This window comes from Haliotis rufescens, unplaced genomic scaffold, assembly GCF_023055435.1.
Source record: "Haliotis rufescens isolate VD_foot unplaced genomic scaffold, xgHalRufe1.0.p SCAF_5, whole genome shotgun sequence".
NCBI classification, from domain to species: domain Eukaryota; kingdom Metazoa; phylum Mollusca; class Gastropoda; order Lepetellida; family Haliotidae; genus Haliotis; species Haliotis rufescens.
Genome location: NW_025964223.1, coordinates 53072556 through 53093328, shown reverse-complemented (window position 1 = coordinate 53093328; position 20773 = coordinate 53072556). Strand labels below are relative to the sequence as shown.

The window sequence follows — 20773 nt, the reverse complement described above, 5'->3', positions numbered from 1 at the left end:
ATAATCACAGGACACCCCACCAAATGGATGGTACCTAATACCTGTAAATTCCTTCAAGTAAAATGATTAGGGCTCCTTTGGCATGGGCGACTCTGCTTTGGCCAGTCTTCGGTTATATCACGACGTGTCAGCTTTACAAGTTATGTTGGAGGAAGGCCCGAAATGATGCATGTCTTAGACGTATACTACGTTGAAAGTGGTGAAATCCACGAGCACAGGCATGGTGCTGACAAACCAAGAAATATTAATCTGGGCAAATCTGAAATTCAAACACCATTTTGACAGTGACGTTTATATCTTAAATACATGTACGAGGATTTACCGATTTTCCCCCCTCTGTGAATGAATGCCGCATGTCAGCCCATTTCAAACCCAAATTGCATCGCGGCCAGGATTAGATGGAATCGATAATGGATTCTCTAGTTTCACTAATTCACGTGACTGTCGCATTACTCAAACAATCTTGCGTAACATGGGCCGTGACCCTTATATAAATGTTGCTCGATATAAAGTTATTTACCTATTTCTAATAAAGCCTTTAGTCGTCATGTTGTATTTTGTATGCAAAGGAACACGCCATATGTCCCCGAGGTATTTTGTAGGTAGAGGAATAAAGTGAGAGGACGCGAGTATCGATATCCCCATCTTCAATAATGATGAAGCGTATCTCAGCTGCACAGGACGAGATGATGCACAATCCCCACTTATAAACACACGCTGTGGCTGTTTGGATAATCTGCGAACAATGATGAACTGTGTGACGTAGCATGCACTGTATCTCATCTCTGATATGGGGGCACGGGTGGCCCAGTCGTCTAAGGCGCCGCGATTCGCTGTGCAGAGTTGCGTCCCTTGGGCACGCCAGAAACCTATGATCGTGGGTTCGAATCCCGGTTCGCCCTGATTATGTTTCTAGGTTTGTCAGCACCATACCCGTGCTCGTGGGTTTCACCGAAGTGGTAAACGTCCGAGACCTGCATCACTTCGGGCTTTCCTCCCACATTAAGCTGACACGCCGTGATATAACTGGAATAATGTTAAAAGCGGCGTTAACCCAAACTCACTCACTCACTCATCTCTGATATGCATTATGGATATTTATTTTGTGAAAATCATCTCCCTTTTAAAGCTAAAAGCTTTCAAGTGACAGTAAATGGCGGAGGAATCCTACTTTTGACGTTATTTATAGTTCTATCTAATGGTATTACGGAACTACATTGTCGGTCATTAAAAATACGGATATGCCAGAAAGAGATTAATGATTTAGCACAGAAAGTCATTTTATGCATCGTCCGATTTAGAGTTTTATGCTTCCTGAGTGTATGGGCAATCGGTTCGCCAAGACATTTCAAGGCTTGCTTTCAGTCGTGGATGAAATGTATTCGTTTCAGTGATGGCACATTGCTTTCCTCACTTCGCTGTTTGATAACTTAACAGCCCAGGTTGAAAAATGTTTTAAGCGAAATCGAAAACGTTTATTTCTATTTTTCTTCAATGGAAACATGATTCATCAAGACCTATTTGTCACGAATATTATGGAATCCCATATAGATTCATTTTTTTTTTTTCAACGATGTGATTGAAATAAGAAATGTGTGCAAAAATTAGGGGAAAATATTTCATGTTTGGGTTGAAAATGAGGGTCCACAAAGGAGAATATTTTTTCTACGACTTTAGGCCGTAGAAAACAGAAATATAGTAAACAGCTCTATTTGAATCAAGTTGGGGACAAGTGATACTTGTACAAATATTTGCGCCCCCCCCCCCCCCCCCCCCCCCCCTCCCCTGTAAAAAAAACGTTAACTGCGGCCTTGTAAACATATTCACTTGCTAATTAATTCACGAAATATCTCAATAATTGTGATGTTTTTTGTCATATGTTTGCTTGTTTGTTTTTCATGTAGACATCCATCATTATTCTATTTCCAAACCTACTCATTCGCTGGTTCACGTGTTAATGTTATAAAATCTCACTGACCGTTTCCGGGATAAGTAGATGAACGCTAAGTCTCTGAAAGAAACAAGCAACTACATTGAAAAGGAGCCCCAATAAGACTGGAGAATCCAAACCTGTGAAAAAAATTAGACTTACTTCATTTAGGGTAATAGCTTTAGAGTAAGGGCTAGGCGGAAGGGTCGAGGTTTCAGGGACTGTGAGACAGACTACGGGATAAGCCGAATGATTGGTGACGGGAAAAGGCGAGTGGTGCCGAATGGGTCATATCACAGTCATAGCCACCGTTTGCTGTCTGTCAGCTTTCCAAGATCAGGATGCCAACAGGATAACACATACTTACAAATGCCATGTCTTCCAAACGTGCTACAAATGTAGATAGGAGTTTATCAGTTTCCAACACTGTTATCTTAGACAAACACCATGTGTGACATGGCCGGGATCAGAGACAGGATAACAGTTCATCATGGGGCGCGTTGCTGCGATGTACACCTTGTATGCTTGCATGCTGGACGAAAAGTGTTAGACTTTGACCAGTTCAACTTGAGGCGCGGTGCTGCCTAGCTGGTTGTTGATTGTTGTTTATATTAGCGCCGCACTCAGCAATATTCCAGCTATATGACGGCGGTCTGTAAATAAACGAGTCTGGACCAGACAACCCTGTGATTGATATCATGAGCATCGATCCACGCAATTGGGATCGATGGCATGCATCAACCAAGTCAGCGAGCCTGACCACCCAATCCCGTCAGTTGCCTCTTACGACAAGTATAGTCGTCTTGCTGCCAAGTACATCCATATGCTTGAATTCTTGACCAATGGTATTTAACTTTGACCAGTTTTATTTGAGGCGCGTTGCTGCCAAGTACAGCTATATGCTTGAATGCATGACCAATAGTGTCTACCTTTGACCAGTTCAATTTGAGGCGCGCTGCTGCCAAGTACATCCATATGCTTGAATGCTTGACCAATGGTGTTTAACTTTGACCAGTTCATCATGGGGCGCGTTGCTGCCAAGTACATTGATATACTAGTACTTGAATGCTTGACCAATGGTGTCTAACTTTAACAGATAATGATTTCAGCACACGAGTTATTTTCTTTATTTAAAAACGAACCTGCTCTAAAGTCAAAATATAAATCATAGATTAAATCTATGTTGTATTGAATTCCAAGGTAGACCTTTCTAACAGTTTCGTTGATTACAGTAAAAAGGCACTATTACCACGAAAGGGAATTTTCTGAGAAACATTCTGTTTTCATTTTTATTGTCCTTGTCTTTCTCAAAGCAACAACCCTTTTAATTTTCTTGCGTTTGCCGCCTACAGTATATCATTACACTGACATAAGCATCATATATATATATGGTAAGCATCAAATAAAAACATTTATATATATATGGTAAATTGTTTATTCGAATGAAAACCTAGAGTGAGGATTTATGTCATACAATGCGTCCGTGATTTAAATACACATAAGTGTATATAAAATCGTGTCTTTTTTATATCTGTTCAGTGTTGTGAACCGTTTAGATTCATCTGTTTCTAGCAGATTGTGCACGATTCACCTTTGATATTTCCCCAACACACGCAGCGCAGGTATTCCTGTCGCATTTATCCGGTAAAACCACAGCAAACAGACACTTGACACTCGCGACAAGGTAGCGGTCCCCGGCGCTGCTGGTGATTAGACAAGAAAGCGAGGGCTCACGAAGGCTCTAATCTGACACGAGATCCAGCGGGATTAGACAAGACACTTCCAGATCCTCCAGTCCTTGACATAGCTCGCGACGCTGTTTAACCCAATGTTGTCACCGACCTGATGGTGTTGTACCCCACACCCCAGCACCCCCTCCCTTCAACCAAATCCCCTGACACCCTCACATTGCAGTCCGCTCCCATACACCTGGTCCCTGGGTACCCTGGTGGCTAAAGCGCTGGCTCGCCACGCCGAGGACTAGGTTCGACTCCCAAAATGGATACATACGGATGTGCGACTTTGTTTACCCTGCTGTGATGTGACTGAAATATTGCCGAAACCCTAGATGTATCGGCGCATATATATACATAATTTTTTTATTATTTAATATGTCTCCCACGCCAATCTCAGTTTTGCAATGTTATCACTTACAGTGCGCTCTGTTCAGTCTGCTACTCGTATTTTTAATCGCAAAAATCTTCCTCTCTTCATTTTTTATAACTGCCGCGTCACCGTTCTTAAAAAATAAAACCATAAATTGTGTCAATACATGAGCAAGACAGTTGATACATTTTGTTTGTTTGTTTGTTGTTTAACGCCGCACTCAGAAATATTCCAGCTATATGACGGCGGTCGCTAAACAATCGAGTCTGGATCGGACAATCCAGTGATTGACATCGTGAGCATCGATACAATGGTTTTTACATCGATTTTTATGGTAACCATGGGTTCCTGAAGACCTATTCTTCGCGGGTATTGTCATCAATGACCCGTACATGTCAGCTCAACTCCAAACAAAAATAATGGAATACCTATAAAATATCAACTTTCACATTTCACAAAAATGTCAAATTAAATTGTTTTTGTATAAAATACTTCTCAATAAGGCCACCCTAATTCCGACTGACCCGTTCTGCTCTTAATCTCAATCCAACATCTATACTCGCCTGTACGACTTGCTGACCCTGACCTTGACCCAAGTGACATTATCAACGTAAGTATGCATTTATTTGGTGAAGACCATTCCTATCCTCTACCATTCTCTATCATTCAGTCACTCACTCACTCACTCACTCACTCACTCAACTACCAACTCGTCCTCTTTTCCGCCCCTGTATTAATAAGTAAACTAATATTGTGTAAAGCCAGTTTCTGGTGTCCCCCGCCGTGATATTGCTAATCTAATTAAATCAGATCTTAGTTCTCGCTATCGCTAGCGAGAACTTAGATCTGATTTGAATGCGATTGTGATATTGCTGGAATATTACTAAAAGCGGAGTAACACTATACTCACTCACAACTAATATAACTAAATCAATCAACAAACAAACAAACAAATCAATCAATCAATCAATCCTCACCGCCCTTGTATAACTAAACCAGATCCAGACCTTAATTACATCACACCTATCAAACACTCATCCGTCTCAGGTTACATTCCTCCTCCCCTCTCTCCCCCCAACTCCCCAAATGTCCCCCTCACTTTCCCACGTGTTTCTGTTCCGACATCACCACTACGGCTGATTCAGTGAACGTGTACATTAGAGCGAGCCCTCCACTCATCACGCTCTCCAACACCTGTTTCAGTGGAGCGGATCTCAACAATATCACAACTGCGGGTGCAGGCTGTCGCTGTCTCGGACTGCTTTTTTAACTCGGGTAGCTTTTACTGAAAACAACTTGATCGATGAGCTGTGTTTTGGTTCGAATTGAATCCCTGCGATGCCTCGAGATGACAAGCGTTTGGCTTGCGTTTCCATGGCTCTTTCACAGAGTTGTCAGAAATTGCAGCGAAGGTACGAGATTTGACATCCTATGTGACGCAATGTGGTATTATACATCACGGCGTCACCCCCGGGTCGTGGACGTGGGGTAGATCCATGTTAACCACGGTTGTAGTGGGGTGAGGTGAAATTGGGTTTAACGTCGCGTCCAAGATTATTGCACTTATATAGCGACGTGCATGCATGTGTATGTGTGTGTGTGGCTGCTTGTACTAGTCAGGACTGATGCCGATTTATAGTGCTAGCTCACTGAGATACCATGCCGCAGTTTAACATGAATACCCCACTCAGACACAGTATACTGACTCCGAGCCGACCAGTCCTTGTTTTAGCCCCTTAATGCCGAGCGTCAGACAGGGTAACAACAAGTACCATCTTTTAACGTCTTTTGGTATGACGTGGCCGGGGATCGAACCCCGGACCTTCCGCTCTCTGGGCGGACGCTCTACCACAAGACCACGGAGGCGGCACGGTTGTAGTGGGAGACGGAAGGATGGTGATTAGTTGGTCACAATGGCGGTATTATGTGAAAAGTATATACTGGTCCAGATGTGCTGTTTTATTTTGTGCTCGTGGGTTTCGCCGAAGTGGTAAACGTCTGAGACCTGCATCACTTCGGGCTTTCCTCTCACATTAAGCTGACACGCCGTGATATAACTGGAATACTGTTAAAAGCGGCGTTAAACCCAACTCACTCACTCACTGTATTCTTTTGAACTGGGTTAAAGAGTTCAGAGGTGTCAGGCATACATTTCGTTGAGTGCCTTATATGTCAGCTCCGTTTGTTTTTGGGTTCAATTACGATCCGGGGCCACGGGTAGCCCTGTCGTCTAAGGCGCTGCGATTCGTTGTGCAGAGTTGCGTCCCTTGGGCACGTCAGAAACCTATGATTTTGGGTTCGAATCCTGGTTCGCCCCGATTATGTTTCTAGGTTTGTCAGCACCATACCCGTGCTCGTGGGTTTCACCGAAGTGTTAAACGTCTGAGACCTGCATCACTTCCGGCTTTCCTCCCACATTAAGCTGACACGCAATGATATAACTGGAATACTGTTAAAAGCGGCGTTAAACCCAACTCACACAATAACGCTCCTTAATTTGCTAGCAGCATTATCTTGCGTAGATTTAGGATTGAGATGTGATATTACTGGAACAGCTCAAAGCGAGTCTAAAATTGAGCGAGTGAGTTCTAATTTAAGGTCACAAGGACAATCCTTCAGACATATTGCAACGACAAAGCAGGCTTAAACTCCACTGACGCTTTTCATATAAATCTATCGTAAAAAAACAAGCTACAGTAAAGTACGGTTATAACAAACTCAAAGGGACAACTAATTTTAGTTCGTTATAACCGTAGTTCGTTATAAGCATATATACAGCATAACTACAGCAAATAGTCGGGACCAAAAAAGTAAGTTCGTTATATCCGTAAGTTCGTTATAAGCGTGTTCGTTATAACCGTAGTTTACTGTAATATATTGTGTTGATTAAGTCGTAGTGCTGATATCTCTCTAGTGGGGGAAGGTTTTATCTCATAGTGATTACCTGAACTGATGCTCACACTATCAACCACTAGTTTATCTGGGGTCCAGATCTTAAAAACTCTTCCCGCTGCGTAAGTATCGGCACGTGCATTACATGTACTCCCTCCGGTCTTCCCCTCAACCGTGATCCTTGAAACGGAAACTTGGACCCATAAAGATCCGGGGTAGAATAGGGCTTCAGTAACCAATGCTTGTCATAGTTGGCAGCGTCTGCAAGGAGTAGGTTCGAGTCTGATCTTCTTACATCAAATACAATACTTGGTTTGTCAGGGTAGGGCCCCTTCACTTTACTTCACTTCATTTTATCCTCCAAGACTACCAGACCGCCTCCGTGGTCTTGTGGTAGAACGTCCGCCCGGAGAGCGGAAAGTCCGGGGTTCGATCCCCAGCCGCGTCATACCAAAAGACGTTAAAAGATGGTACTTGTTGTTACCCTGTCTGGCGCTCGGCATTAAGGGGCTAAAACAAGGACTGGTCGGCTCGGAGTCAGTATACTGTGTCTGAGTGGGGTATTCATGTTAAACTGCGGCATGGTATCTCAGTGTGCTAACACTATAAATCGGCATCACTCCGGACTAGTACAAGCAGCCACACACACACATACATGCATGCACGTCGCTATATAAGTGCAATAATCTTGGACGCGACGTTAAACCCCATTGCACCTCACCTCAAAGACTACCACCGGTGGCACACGAGCGAATTATTTAAAACATATTGATTTGAACCATTCATCAAAGGTAGGTACTTAATGCCACATAGTTTTGCTTATAACCTGATCGTCAAGATCCGGGGTAGAATAGGTCTTCAGCAACCCATCCTTGCAGTAAAAGACGACTATGCTTGTCGTAAGAGGCGACTAACGTGATCGGGAGGTCAGACTTGGTTGATGCATGTCATCATATCCCAATTGCGTGGATCGATGCTCATGGTGTCAATCACTGGATTGTGTAATCCAGACTCGATTATTTACAGACCGTCGCCATATAGCTGGAATATTACTGAGTGCGGCGTTAAGATACAAACAAAACATATTTTTTCGGTGAAACAAGTTTTGGAAACAATAACCGAAAATTAATCTGCTGCGAAGGTTCTATACCTGTACACACGGGAAACGATTTAACCCAGCTATGACGTCACATTCCAACCATTGACGTCATGCTGGTATCTATCTGACAATCTTCAAAGGGTTGCAATACAAATATTTTGGCGAGCGGGAGTTGGGTATTGTTTGACACTCTTGAACACTGCTAACCCATTACTGTTCCCGGACACAACAATGTGTCACTTAAACCATCCTTGTTAACAGCCTTGCTAAATAAGTTTCATATGAACAAACAACGCTTCACAATGATGAACGCATGAAAGTTATGATCGATGAAATAGGTCGTGTCACATGTGACTCCATTAAGGTTTTAATAGCCTTGCTCCAAGGCTCTACTGAAAGAAAAATCCATGGATGTGTAGTAATTCTAGGCTCCTAATAGGCAAGTCTAGATATGTGGACAGTTCTAAGGACGCCAATCTCTTATAGGGACAACTTGTTCTTATTATTTACATAATCTAGAACATGATTTAAACTAATTATAGCCTTAGGGACTTGTGCAAGTCTAAGGTTTTAATTAAGGCGAACTTTTATGAGAAATGCGTATGTTCATATCGATTGCCAATAGGAAAGCCTATGCCCAAATGTCCTGACGGATTTGATTAGTTTTTTCCATTACCCTCACTGCTTGGTCGACTGATTCAAGCAAACATTGACCCGGATAATCCCGCTCGTCGACCGATTGTGTAGCATGAGGTAACACTACTTATTTACAAACTAGATTGTCGTCTTTGCACCTCATCGAAACGATTGTTTGCTTTGTGGCCGCCGAAAGCGCTTCCTCCTTAGCGACTAACCTCCCTGTGCGGAGCCTAGACCGGTGTGAAGGTATCTCGTTGTAGCCCAGTTGAACCGGCAGAGTGTGAGGAGGTATGTTGGAGCACAGTCGATAGTGGAAGCGGCGAGCGGCGAGTCAGAGCCTTGATCGCACACGAGGCTGGACTTACTGGATTGCAGCAGACGACAGTTGGAGTAGCAGACGATATCCGGTGGAGAAGCAGACGACATGGCTGTTACACCATGTGAGATGATCATGTAGTCTGTGAACACGTCTCGTGAACGCACCGTTGTTGTCACACATGCAGTATGTACGCACATGCACGTGCATTTTATTTATTTTCATTTAGTTATTGCCATTTGTGTATCGGTGGGATGTTTTCATCAATCAGTTTTCATCAACTTGAGTTTTGGGGCTCAAATCCTGTTTATGCATCCTTTTCCGTTCATTTATTGTCAATTTTTGTTATATATTCTTTAAGCATCATGTACATGTTTTTGTCAATATACAATATTTTATTCGTATCATTACCATACTTTCAACCTTACCCAACCAAGCACTCCAAACCCAACACTTTCCGTGAAAGAAGTACCTAGAGTAATCGCTTACACGTTTACCAGGTGTCTTAAGGTTATTTTATATATAGATCTTCCTCTTCAGCTATAACGATAATTGCCTCTCTGGCTAACCTAGAGCCGACCTGTATTAAACATATGTCAACAAGTACCAGATCCTTGCTCAGATTGATATATCTCACCTGTCTTTTTGCCCGATGACACCTGGATATACTGAGAGTCACGTCTCATTTACTAACACATCGTGATGTTCTATGCATCATTTACAAGAACTGCTTCACCATTTTGCCAATTCCATTGCAACGCCATAATGGTGCCACTCCTTATACATATTTAAAAGATGAGTTTATTATCAATCGTTAAAGTCATTATTACTGAAATTCCCTATGCTTTCCAGAGCTGACTGTTTTGCCAAATTCGTTTTACCATTTGCATTAAGATAAAATACGGTTGTGTTTGAGCTATTCAATCATTTGAAGCAAAGATAAACGCGTTAATTTGAAAGCTTTAAAATGACGCTTACGATCTTACAGAAGTATGTTCAGCATTTGGAAAGCGGGTTTCATGAGAGTGTGGTCCAACATTATCAGCAAAGCTAAATTAATGCAACGTTAATAAAACAATGATGCAGTAATTTACCCCGAGGTCTTTCCGAACACACTCCAGTCGAGCTGAACAAACACAGTGCATCGGAATTAGATGAGTATTTTTCGAAATGTTAATTTTAAAAAGGCATTTTAGAAGATTGAAGCGCCAGTTCTTCAAGCAAAAACAGTCAGAACTTCTCAAATTATTTCCTTCTGACTGGAGAGCCTGTTTCAGGATGTCTATTTGCTATCTGAACGTCAGCGCCAGAACACACACCTCCTCCCACCCGCCATCCACACATACTGTCATACGTGTAGCAAAGTGTCATATGTGGGAACTGTTATCGTTGACCGTTGTCCCACACGAGTAGAAGGTGTGAAGCACGTTGAATGACCGTAAATGTGGCGTTACGTGTGACGTCAACAACCCTCACTCACTCAGACCACCCTCTGCTGTATTTTCTGCAGTCATGTGATATGGATGCTTCTTTGTTTGAAAATATCAATATATTGCGAGGCGAGTATTATATTTCTGTTTTAGAATTCCATGATCAGCTTTTAGCATTCCGACATATGCCAAAGTGCAACTCTCCAATATTAATGCCTGGTACAACGGTAAAATATTCCATCATCTGTTGCTTTGGAATTTGAAAAAAGGATTATTACCACATATTTCATCAATAAAATAGAAACAAAATCTATTTTAAGGAATTTCGTAGTGCTCAATTCGTTAAATATGATCCACTCCAGGTCTTGAGGTGATCCTGCTTATAACCTAGTGACTGAATGAACCACAGTGACCTAGGTTCACCCTAACCCGCAGAATATTTCATAAATGTTTCTAGCGCTTGTAACCATATCGAGGAATACTTCAAATAACTGCTCGAAGCGAGGCAGGCGCGACTACCAGAATAGCTTCTCCCACAAGAAAACAATATACCTCCATTTTTTATGTAACCTTGTGTGTTTCATTTTGAGTCTGTTCTTTCACAGCTCGGAGTTAAATTAATGTTCCTCACAGGGTGAAACGTCTGGCGGTTACACTGTGCTTGAGTGAGCGCCATGCACTAGTTGTATGATCCGGTTACAGGTAGCTTGCAATGGTCATCGTTGAGGTTTCTCAGAAATAACCCTCTCACACATCCAAAAGCCTCTTATGTGACACCGCCAATGCCGGTGCCACCGGTAGAGTAGGACATAACCCTTTTCGCGAACACCTGATGTTAGCACTGATTTTCAGTAATTCTATCGTATCAAGTTCATCATTTTGTCTTTCCTACTGTGCCAGGGCGGTCGGGTAGGCTAGTGGTTAAAGCGTCGAAGACCCTGGTTCGATGTGTGTAGCCCATGTCTGGTGTCCCCCGCCGTGATATTGCTGGAATATTGCTAAAAGCGGCGTAAAACCATACTCGCTCGCTCGCTCCTACTGTGCCATGTATTCGGCAGATATTTGAGACTGACTATTCTTTAGCGCTGACGTCTTGAATTTTCGAAAATATATTCAAAATTATCGGTCGGTTATCAACATAAAATTTGAATAATATTGGAAAATCATTATTTTGTTTTAGACCGATACCTTAATCACGGTGTTGGAGGGTTGGAATAAAAAATCATTAAAAGTGAGGTGCTGCTTGTGATGTTTGTCAGAATGAAGTTTTAAAAAAGTCTCGTCTCTTTCCATACCAGTCAACCATCTTGACCAACTCGTGTAATTACGGGACAAATCCGTATGGCGCCCCTTCGTGTAGATTACGGAAAGATGCGATTGTCGACAATTGATTAATCTAATTTGAGGAGGTCAACAGAATCTTGTCAACAGACTCGATGAATAGACTTCAGAATCTTCGTCAAGTTTTAATACACATTTCCGAAGCGCCGTGTCGCAAATCCACGGGCCAAAGTAACTGGAAAGCGCCTTAGGGTGAACTGGACGTAGCCTTAAAATCACTTCTTCAACACAGTTGCCTCCCCACCCCAAGCAGACAGCGTTCAAAGGGTTTCGCTGACCGAGTCGTTTGTACACTGCAGTTAGAAGGTATTCTTCGTGACCAGTTGTTGGCTTCCTCGATTAAACCCCCCTTTGTAAACGTAGAACTAGTCTCCGCTTTACCATTGACCCAAAAACAGTTGATGTAAAAAATATTCTAATATAAATTTGCATAATGACATAGTTGCGTCAGAAAGACCAGTGGATTCCGGGCTCAGAACAATAGCATGGCGTCATTGTAATGGTTTAAGGTATTACAAACAAGACATCTGTTGGGCAAGTCATATAATTATTGTATGGGATGTCTGATGCCTACGAGGAAGGCCGGGGAGCTGTATTTTAGCATAAGATAATAGCGTAGAAACCGAAGAAATATGCAAATACTTGTGTATTTTGTCCATGAACTATCCGATCTGACTTTTCCGATATATTTCATGTCCTCACAGTTTGTGTATCTTCAAAGTTTCTTCTTCAATCTTGATATTCGATGGCTAATGAGTGAGTATGGTTTTACGCCGCTTAACACATTGTACCTCGAACCCGGGTCTTCGGCGTGACGAGCGAACGCTTAAACCACTAGGCTACCCGACCGACCCTCGATGGCTAATGTGTTATTCCGCTGAGGTGTGTATCCAGACATATTTGTGGTTGATATCATGAGCATTATGCCACGCCTTAATGGTAGTATACCGCTCCACGTGATGGGCTACCAATCGCGGCACCATCCAACAAAACACTGACAATATTGTATTGTACTATATAGGGTTGAAGATATTGGTGTTGACTGAACTAAAAGGACGAAGGCTGTTTCAAGGTGCTAAACACGACATACTGATTTTTACGTGTAAGTGGTGGAATCTCAGATCGCTGATTATTGGTCTTCTCTGTTGGCACCGTATACCCCAAAGTTGTAATCACCCCCGACCTGCCTTACCTTTGGCTGACACGCCCTTGTAAAACTGAAATATTGTCACGAACAGCTTAAAACTCTATTCACTCACTCATTCAGCCACCCATCCACTCACTCAATTCATACAGTTTCTTTATCTGGTATTGAACGCCTCAATCAGCAATATTCCAGCTGTTACGGCGGTAGTGCAGTACTGGTATTCCAGCTGTTACGGCGGTAGTGCAGTACTGGTATTCCAGCTGTTTGACGGTGGTAGTGCAGTACTGGTATTCCAGCTTTTTGACGGCGGTAGTGCAGTACTGGTATTCCAGCTGCTTGACGGTGGTAGTGCAGTACTGGTATTCCAGCTATTTGACGGTGGTAGTGCAGTACTGGTATTCCAGCTGCTTGACGGTGGTAGTGCAGTACTGGTATTCCAGCTATTTGACGGTGGTAGTGCAGTACTGGTATTCCAGCTGTTTGACGGCGGTAGTGCAGTACTGATATTCCAGCTGTTTGACGGCGGTAGTGCAGTACTGGTATTCCAGCTATTTGAGGGTCGTAGTGCGGTACTGGTATTCCAGCTGTTTGACGGCGGTAGTGCAGTACTGATATTCCAGCTGTTTGACGGTGGTAGTGCAGTACTGATATTCCAGCTATTTGACGGTGGTAGTGCAGTACTGGTATTCCAGCTATTTGACGGCGGTAGTGCAGTTCTGGTATTCCAGCTGTTTGACGGCGGTAGTGCAGTACTGATATTCCAGCTGTTTGACGGCGGTAGTGCAGTACTGATATTTCAGCTATTTGACGGTGGTAGTGCAGTACATGTATTCCAGCTATTTGACGGCGGTAGTGCAGTACAGGTATTCCAGCTGTTTGACGGTGGTAGTGCAGTACTGATATTCCAGCTATTTGACGGCGGTAGTGCAGTACCGGTATTCCAGCTGTTTGACGGTGGTAGTGCAGTACATGTATTCCAGCTGTTTGACGGTGGTAGTGCAGTACTGGTATTCCAGCTATTTGACGGCGGTAGTGCAGTACTGGTATTCCAGCTGTTTGACGGCGGTAGTGCAGTACTGATATTCCAGCTATTTGACGGTGGTAGTGCAGTACTGGTATTCCAGCTATTTGACGGCGGTAGTGCAGTACTGATATTCCAGCTGTTTGACGGCGGTAGTGCAGTACTGGTATTCCAGCTGTTTGACGGTGGTAGTGCAGTACTGGTATTCCAGCTGTTTGACGGCGGTAGTGCAGTACTGGCATTCCAGCTGCTTGACGGTGGTAGTGCAGTACTGGTATTCCAGCTATTTGACGGTGGTAGTGCAGTACTGGTATTCCAGCTGTTTGACGGCGGTAGTGCAGTACTGATATTCCAGCTGTTTGACGGCGGTAGTGCAGTACTGGTATTCCAGCTATTTGAGGGTGGTAGTGCGGTACTGGTATTCCAGCTGTTTGACGGCGGTAGTGCAGTACTGATATTCCAGCTGTTTGACGGTGGTAGTGCAGTACTGATATTCCAGCTATTTGACGGTGGTAGTGCAGTACTGGTATTCCAGCTATTTGACGGCGGTAGTGCAGTTCTGGTATTCCAGCTGTTTGACGGCGGTAGTGCAGTACTGATATTCCAGCTGTTTGACGGCGGTAGTGCAGTACTGATATTCCAGCTATTTGACGGTGGTAGTGCAGAACATGTATTCCAGCTATTTGACGGCGGTAGTGCAGTACAGGTATTCCAGCTGTTTGACGGTGGTAGTGCAGTACTGATATTCCAGCTATTTGACGGCGGTAGTGCAGTACCGGTATTCCAGCTGTTTGACGGCGGTAGTGCAGTACATGTATTCCAGCTGTTTGACGGTGGTAGTGCAGTACTGGTATTCCAGCTATTTGACGGCGGTAGTGCAGTACTGGTATTCCAGCTGTTTGACGGCGGTAGTGCAGTACTTGTATTCCAGCTGTTTGACGGTGGTAGTGCAGTACTGATATTCCAGCTATTTGACGGTGGTAGTGCAGTACTGGTATTCCAGCTATTTGACGGCGGTAGTGCAGTACTGATATTCCAGCTGTTTGACGGCGGTAGTGCAGTACTGGTATTCCAGCTGTTTGACGGTGGTAGTGCAGTACATGTATTCCAGCTATTTGACGGCGGTAGTGCAGTACTGGTATGCCAGCTGTTTGACGGCGGTAGTGCAGTACTGATATTCCAGCTGTTTGACGGTGGTTGTGCAGTACTGGTATTCCTGCTGCTTGACGGTGGTAGTGCAGTACTGGTATTCCAGCTATTTGACGGCGGTAGTGCAGTACTGGTATTCCAGCTGTTTGACGGCGGTAGTGCAGTACTGGTATTCCAGCTGTTTGACGGTGGTAGTGCAGTACTGGTATTCCAGCTATTTGACGGCGGTAGTGCAGTACTGGTATTCCAGCTGTTTGACGGCGGTAGTGCAGTACTGGTATTCCAGCTATTTGACGGTGGTAGTGCAGTACTGGTATTCCAGCTGTTTGACGGCGGTAGTGCAGTACTGGTATTCCAGCTGTTTGACGGTGGTAGTGCAGTACCGGTATAACAGTTTACATACAAGTGCTGGATCCAAATGATTTGATCTGATGTGAGCAGTTTCAATTAGATACAATGTATAATATAGTCTAAGTCCCTGAACCATATTTTCCCCTCCCTCCCTCCCAACCCTTACTGTAACTTTATAGTCTCAATGAAGCAAGTCTAGATTTCCACAGGTTCTGACTCTCCCATCTCACTGTGGCACCAATGTAGTTGCTTGTTTCTATCAAAATTATATATTGATTGAGTAAGTGTTGTTTTACGCCACTTTTAGCAATACCCCAGCAATATCACGGCAAGGGCACCAGGTTAGTCTGTCTTACATACCCTGATACAAATATATATCAAATACAGCCCATGCAAGTCTATAATGTTTGGCAAGTCTACATTACTGCAGTATGAAAATGAAGAGAGTCACTGGGCTCCCTTTTATTAAATTTTTATTAAGATAACTGAACAACTGTTTTTTTCTGTATGATATGTTCATTTCAGAGACTAGATGTTAGTCTAGCACCAGGTATTCACATAGCACCCATGTTGTAAGTGTTAGTCTACGTACGATACACCGTGTGAGCGCGAATTACCATACCCACGCTGGTACTTATATCGATCGATCTACGCTGACGGGGTGAGCCTAACATAAGCATAAACACAGTCATCTTTGAACCAATTATATACAATAACCCCGTTGTTGTGGGTCGCTCGGTCTGTACGCCGTACGAGATAACGTGGTCTAATGCCCGGTAATTGCAAGGTTAAGCCATATGGTATTTGATTTGCTGACAATTACTACGAATTAATGACATCCCACACTGATCTGGGGTGTGTCAGCAAAAGATGACCCGGACACTGCAGCCGGGGTTGGATGTGTTGGGTGGCCATGTTTATGTACACAAAGGGCGAGCACTCTGTTGGCCAATATGTCAAAACGAGGCTTGTATAGCTGGAGCTGATTAGGATCGGGGCGCTGGATTCCGTCTACCTAGTTCTGGTGGATATATATAGTAAAATTACCTGTTTCTTGTAAATAATCAGTAATTACCGGGAATTAGCACATAACATTCTCGGTGTGTGTGTGTGTGGGGGTGGGGGGGGGGGCGCTAGTAGTAGTTGTTGGTTTGATATATTTGTTATCGTAACCGGCGAGACAAACATCATCTTTCTCTGTTGTTAAACAAACCTAAGGACAAGCATTTTTCGGGAACAATTCATAAATGATCACAGTTAGAAGCCTATAGTATGACTTGCGTCTATTGTTTTGTGCGTACATTGCCATCATGTAAAGAGTCTATGTGAACCACTCACAAGGGGTCCGTTTGGTGATTAGAGGATGGTACATACGATTCATACATACACACCTTTCTCAGGTTTTGGGGCTGCTGGTTCTCCTCAGTTAAATAAGACGCGTGTGTGTGCGTGTGCGTGTGCGTTTCCATCACGATATACGAGTGAGTGGGTGAGTGAGTATGGTTTTACGCCGCTTTTAGCAATATTCCAGCAATATCACGGCGGGGGACACCAGAAAGGGCTTCACACAATGTACCCATGTCGGGAATCGAACCCGGGTCTTCGGCGTGACGAGCTAACGCTTTAACCACTAGGCTACCCGACCGCCCCTCACAATATAAGAACACGCGCGCGAGCGCGTATATCGTGATGGAAACGAATAAGGGAAGAATGAAAAATATAGGGAAATAAGCTTTACTGTCAGAACATTTGAAGTAACGTATACACATTCAACACACGTGAGAATCAAATGTTCGGATGTGTTTATGTTATGTTTCCATCTCGTAGTTTATAGACAGGGCTGGGAACCCACGACAGCGTATCATTTTACTGTGTCTAAAACTAAGTGTTCTATTCATTTCCATCAGTATCGTTTGGACACGGGTGAGAGAGATATCTTCAGGTTGAAAGGGGCTACTGATTTCTCACCAGAACTGACAAAAAGTAGGAACACATGAAAGGCCCGTCTGATTCCTCATGATGTTTGTTTTCAGTTAGAAAGTAGCCACGTTTCACGCATGTAGCATGTCAGCAAGTACTCGCACTTTGTATGAAAGACAAATTAATCTTTCGCATGCACTCAGTGTTGACATGACTTTTGACGAATAAAAACATGTTTTTTTATCGCTAATTACAATAACTATTGTGTATTTGACCATGTACTGGCTTGACGCCACGAGTAGTTCAATCAGCCATTGTTGTAAATCGTTTTGCAGCGTTTACTGAAGACCACTGACCGTGTCATATCCAGTGCGCATAACTGGTACTGCCAGAACAATGCTGTTAAATACAACACAGGGGTAAAGCAATCCACTTCGATTAATCCGCAAGTGATTTAACATTATTATCTTTTTACTGTTATGGGGCTGCCTGTTTAAATGGGGCCCTGACAATTGATCCCTTCAGATGCGTGTTTGTTAAGATACAACAATTATGATCAATCATTAAATGAGTTCCAAATTGTTTTGAAGCCATATTTTCTTAGATCGATGCTGTTATGACTGCCTGTCACAGAAGACGTGTGCCAGTGTCTTCACTTTGTGGAAGTGAAATGGTACAAGTTTAGACTACTTTTAACCATATTGCGGTAAAATCACGGCGGGTACACTGACTACATACAGGCAGCATTGGTTGTATATTCCCCGGGGAGCTGAGAATGACTCTTGAAATGCACACCGATCCAGTGTGACCGGGGTAATAAATAGCGCTTTCAGCATGCCCTTGTGTGGTGTGGAAATACGCGCAGTATAAATGATCTATTATTATTTTTTATTTTTTTATTTATTTATTTTATTATTATTATTATTATTATTATTATTATTATTATTATTATATGTGTTTTAGCTCTGTTTGAATTTAAGATATCAAACCCTTTTCATAATCGGGACACAGGTGTCTCAGTCATCTGAGGCTCCGCAATTATCTGTGCAAATTGTGTCCCTTTGCGCGCCAGAAACCTATGACTGTGTTCGAATCCCGATTCGCCCCGATTATGTTTCAAGGGTTGTCAGCACCATACCCGGGCTCGTGGATTTCACCAAAGTGGTAAACGTCTGAGACCTGCATCACTTCGGATTTTCCTCCAACATTAAGCTGACACGCCGTGATATAACTGGACTATTGTTCAAGCGGCGTTACACCCAACTCACTCACTTTCCGTAATTATAGTTGTCTGGCCCGACTGTATAGCAGAGCGCCGGGATTTAGGTGTAGCTGCTACAGACGTGAAACATCACTCACTCACCGACACTTAATACAGCTTGATGCATGCCTGCTTGATGAGCGAAGTAGGGTCTTTTTCATGCCAGGCTATGACGATACGGCCTTTTGTGCCCCGGGGATTCCGGGTTAGAATATATCCCCTGCATGCTTGTCGCAAGAAGGACGTAGTAGATCGGGGGGTCAGTTTTTGTGAGGTTGAAAGCGTATCAACGTACCCCAACGAAGTGGATCGTTGCTCAAAATATCAATCACTGGATTGTCAAGTCCATACTCGATTATTTACAGGCCACCGCAAAATAGCGGAAATATTGCTGTGTGCGGCGTTAAACCAAAAACAAAATATCGGTACTTACGACCATCTGGAGAAGGGGCGGTCGGGTAGCCTAGTGGTTAAAGCGTTCGCTCGTCACGCCGAAGACCCGGGTTCGATTCCCGACATGGGTACAATGTGTGAAGCCAATTTCTGGTGTCCCCCGCCGTGATATTGCTGGAATAATGCTAAAAGCGGCGTAAAAACAAACTCACTCACTCACCATCTGGAGAAACATTCAGCGTTATGTTACCACGACGAAGCATGTACTGGTGATATATTAGATATTCATCAAAATAACATCAAGTCATGTAGAGTGTAGCGTTAAGCTACAAACAATCTTCAAATTTCTTAATCATTATTGCCCCGGGTCATCATATTGTTGTAATCAGTTGTAAAAATAAGGAAAATAACGTTTGGATCCCTGGATAGCGAGCGGTGATATGAACACCGTATATTCTATAACCGGTACATATCTTGTAATTCCAACATAACATGTTCCCATTCACAAATGATTAAGATCACCAATATCGCCATATCGGAGCCAGTTTGTGTATGAAGTGGTTCGGATCACGTCCCCTACTGCGGCAAGATTTAAACAGTCGTCGGGAAGGTGGCATGATAGATATGATATGAGTTTGTAGATATGTAATGTGTGTTAATAGATGTATCCTATTGCGATATTGATGCCTTCCATTCCTATCAGCGAGAATACGATATGTCCTATCTATTTGACCTTACATCTGATATATGTAATGCTATAAGCCACGGGGAATTACTGTTTCCAGACAACTAACGTTAATTAACATGACATGAAGCCGACTTCTGCTGGTGTCACAGAAGATGATGGTCGGGGATTTTAATTTGATTTCGAAATTCATCTCGTCATTGGTTGTAAGAGGAGACATTGAACGCGACATTGGTATTAATTGCATTTATTTTCAGCTGGTATTTGTTGAGTGATTTGTTTGGGCCATGCTCTTTCTTCGTACATTACACAGCTAGGGGCATGGGTCACCCACGTGTCTAAGGTGACAGTTTGAATGAGTTGTCTTTTATGCCGCGTTGAACATAACTTCAGTTGTTGTTGGGGGAAAGCGTGAAGTGATTCAGTTCTTAAATGTTTGCTACTTACATATAAAACCGAGGAGCTGTGTATGGTTCTGACAAACCAGGAATCAGAGCCAATCTTGGATTCGGGCCCGCGATGATAATGTGTTATGCTTCTTGAACGTCGAAGGGACGCATCTCCGTACAGCGAATTGTGGCAACACCTTAGGCGACTTGGCTATCCGGGGTTTATACGGGTTTTATCAGTTTTTATCTTCAGTGATATTGACAAGATGTAGATTTCATGATCAACTGAAATGTATATATCCGTATTTAGAAAATGAAAATGAAATGATCTAGCGGCCGTACTGGAATCACATTTTGTTCCTAGATGGCACCAATTGCGTGGATCGATGCTCATGATATCAATCACTAGATTGTCTGGTTCTGACTCGATTATTTACAGACCGCCGTCATATAGCAGGAATATCTTGTGTGTGGCGTTAAACGACAATCATCCAAACAAACCTTTTTTAATATTTTCCAAACGTTCATGTTTTCATAAACTCACGATTATTATTGTTGTTGTTATTATTATTGTCATTATAGTTGAAGTTGCTGTATCTTGAAAATGACAAATCCCAAAAGTAAGAGTAGAAAATCCTACATGCCGGGAATACTATGCGAGGTGTACATTATCGAATGATACAACACATATCATACAAATCATG

General features: G+C 43.1%; 1 protein-coding gene across 4 annotated transcripts in view; it reads left to right on the top strand.

Annotated features, from left to right (window-relative positions):
* Positions 1 to 20773, top strand: part of LOC124126355 (ras-related and estrogen-regulated growth inhibitor-like) — an 80771-nt gene that overhangs the window by 19736 nt on the left and 40262 nt on the right. The window contains exon 1 of one of the 4 annotated variants that reach the window (XM_046489783.2): positions 8744 to 9106. The exons of 2 other annotated variants lie outside the window; for them this stretch is intronic. In XM_046489783.2, the coding sequence (XP_046345739.1) occupies positions 9091 to 9106 (16 nt within the window). In that variant the 5' untranslated portion in view covers positions 8744 to 9090. Of the gene's footprint in view, positions 1 to 8743; positions 9169 to 20773 lie in introns of those variants that run through there. One more of the 4 variants, XM_046489791.2, reaches the window with a different exon arrangement.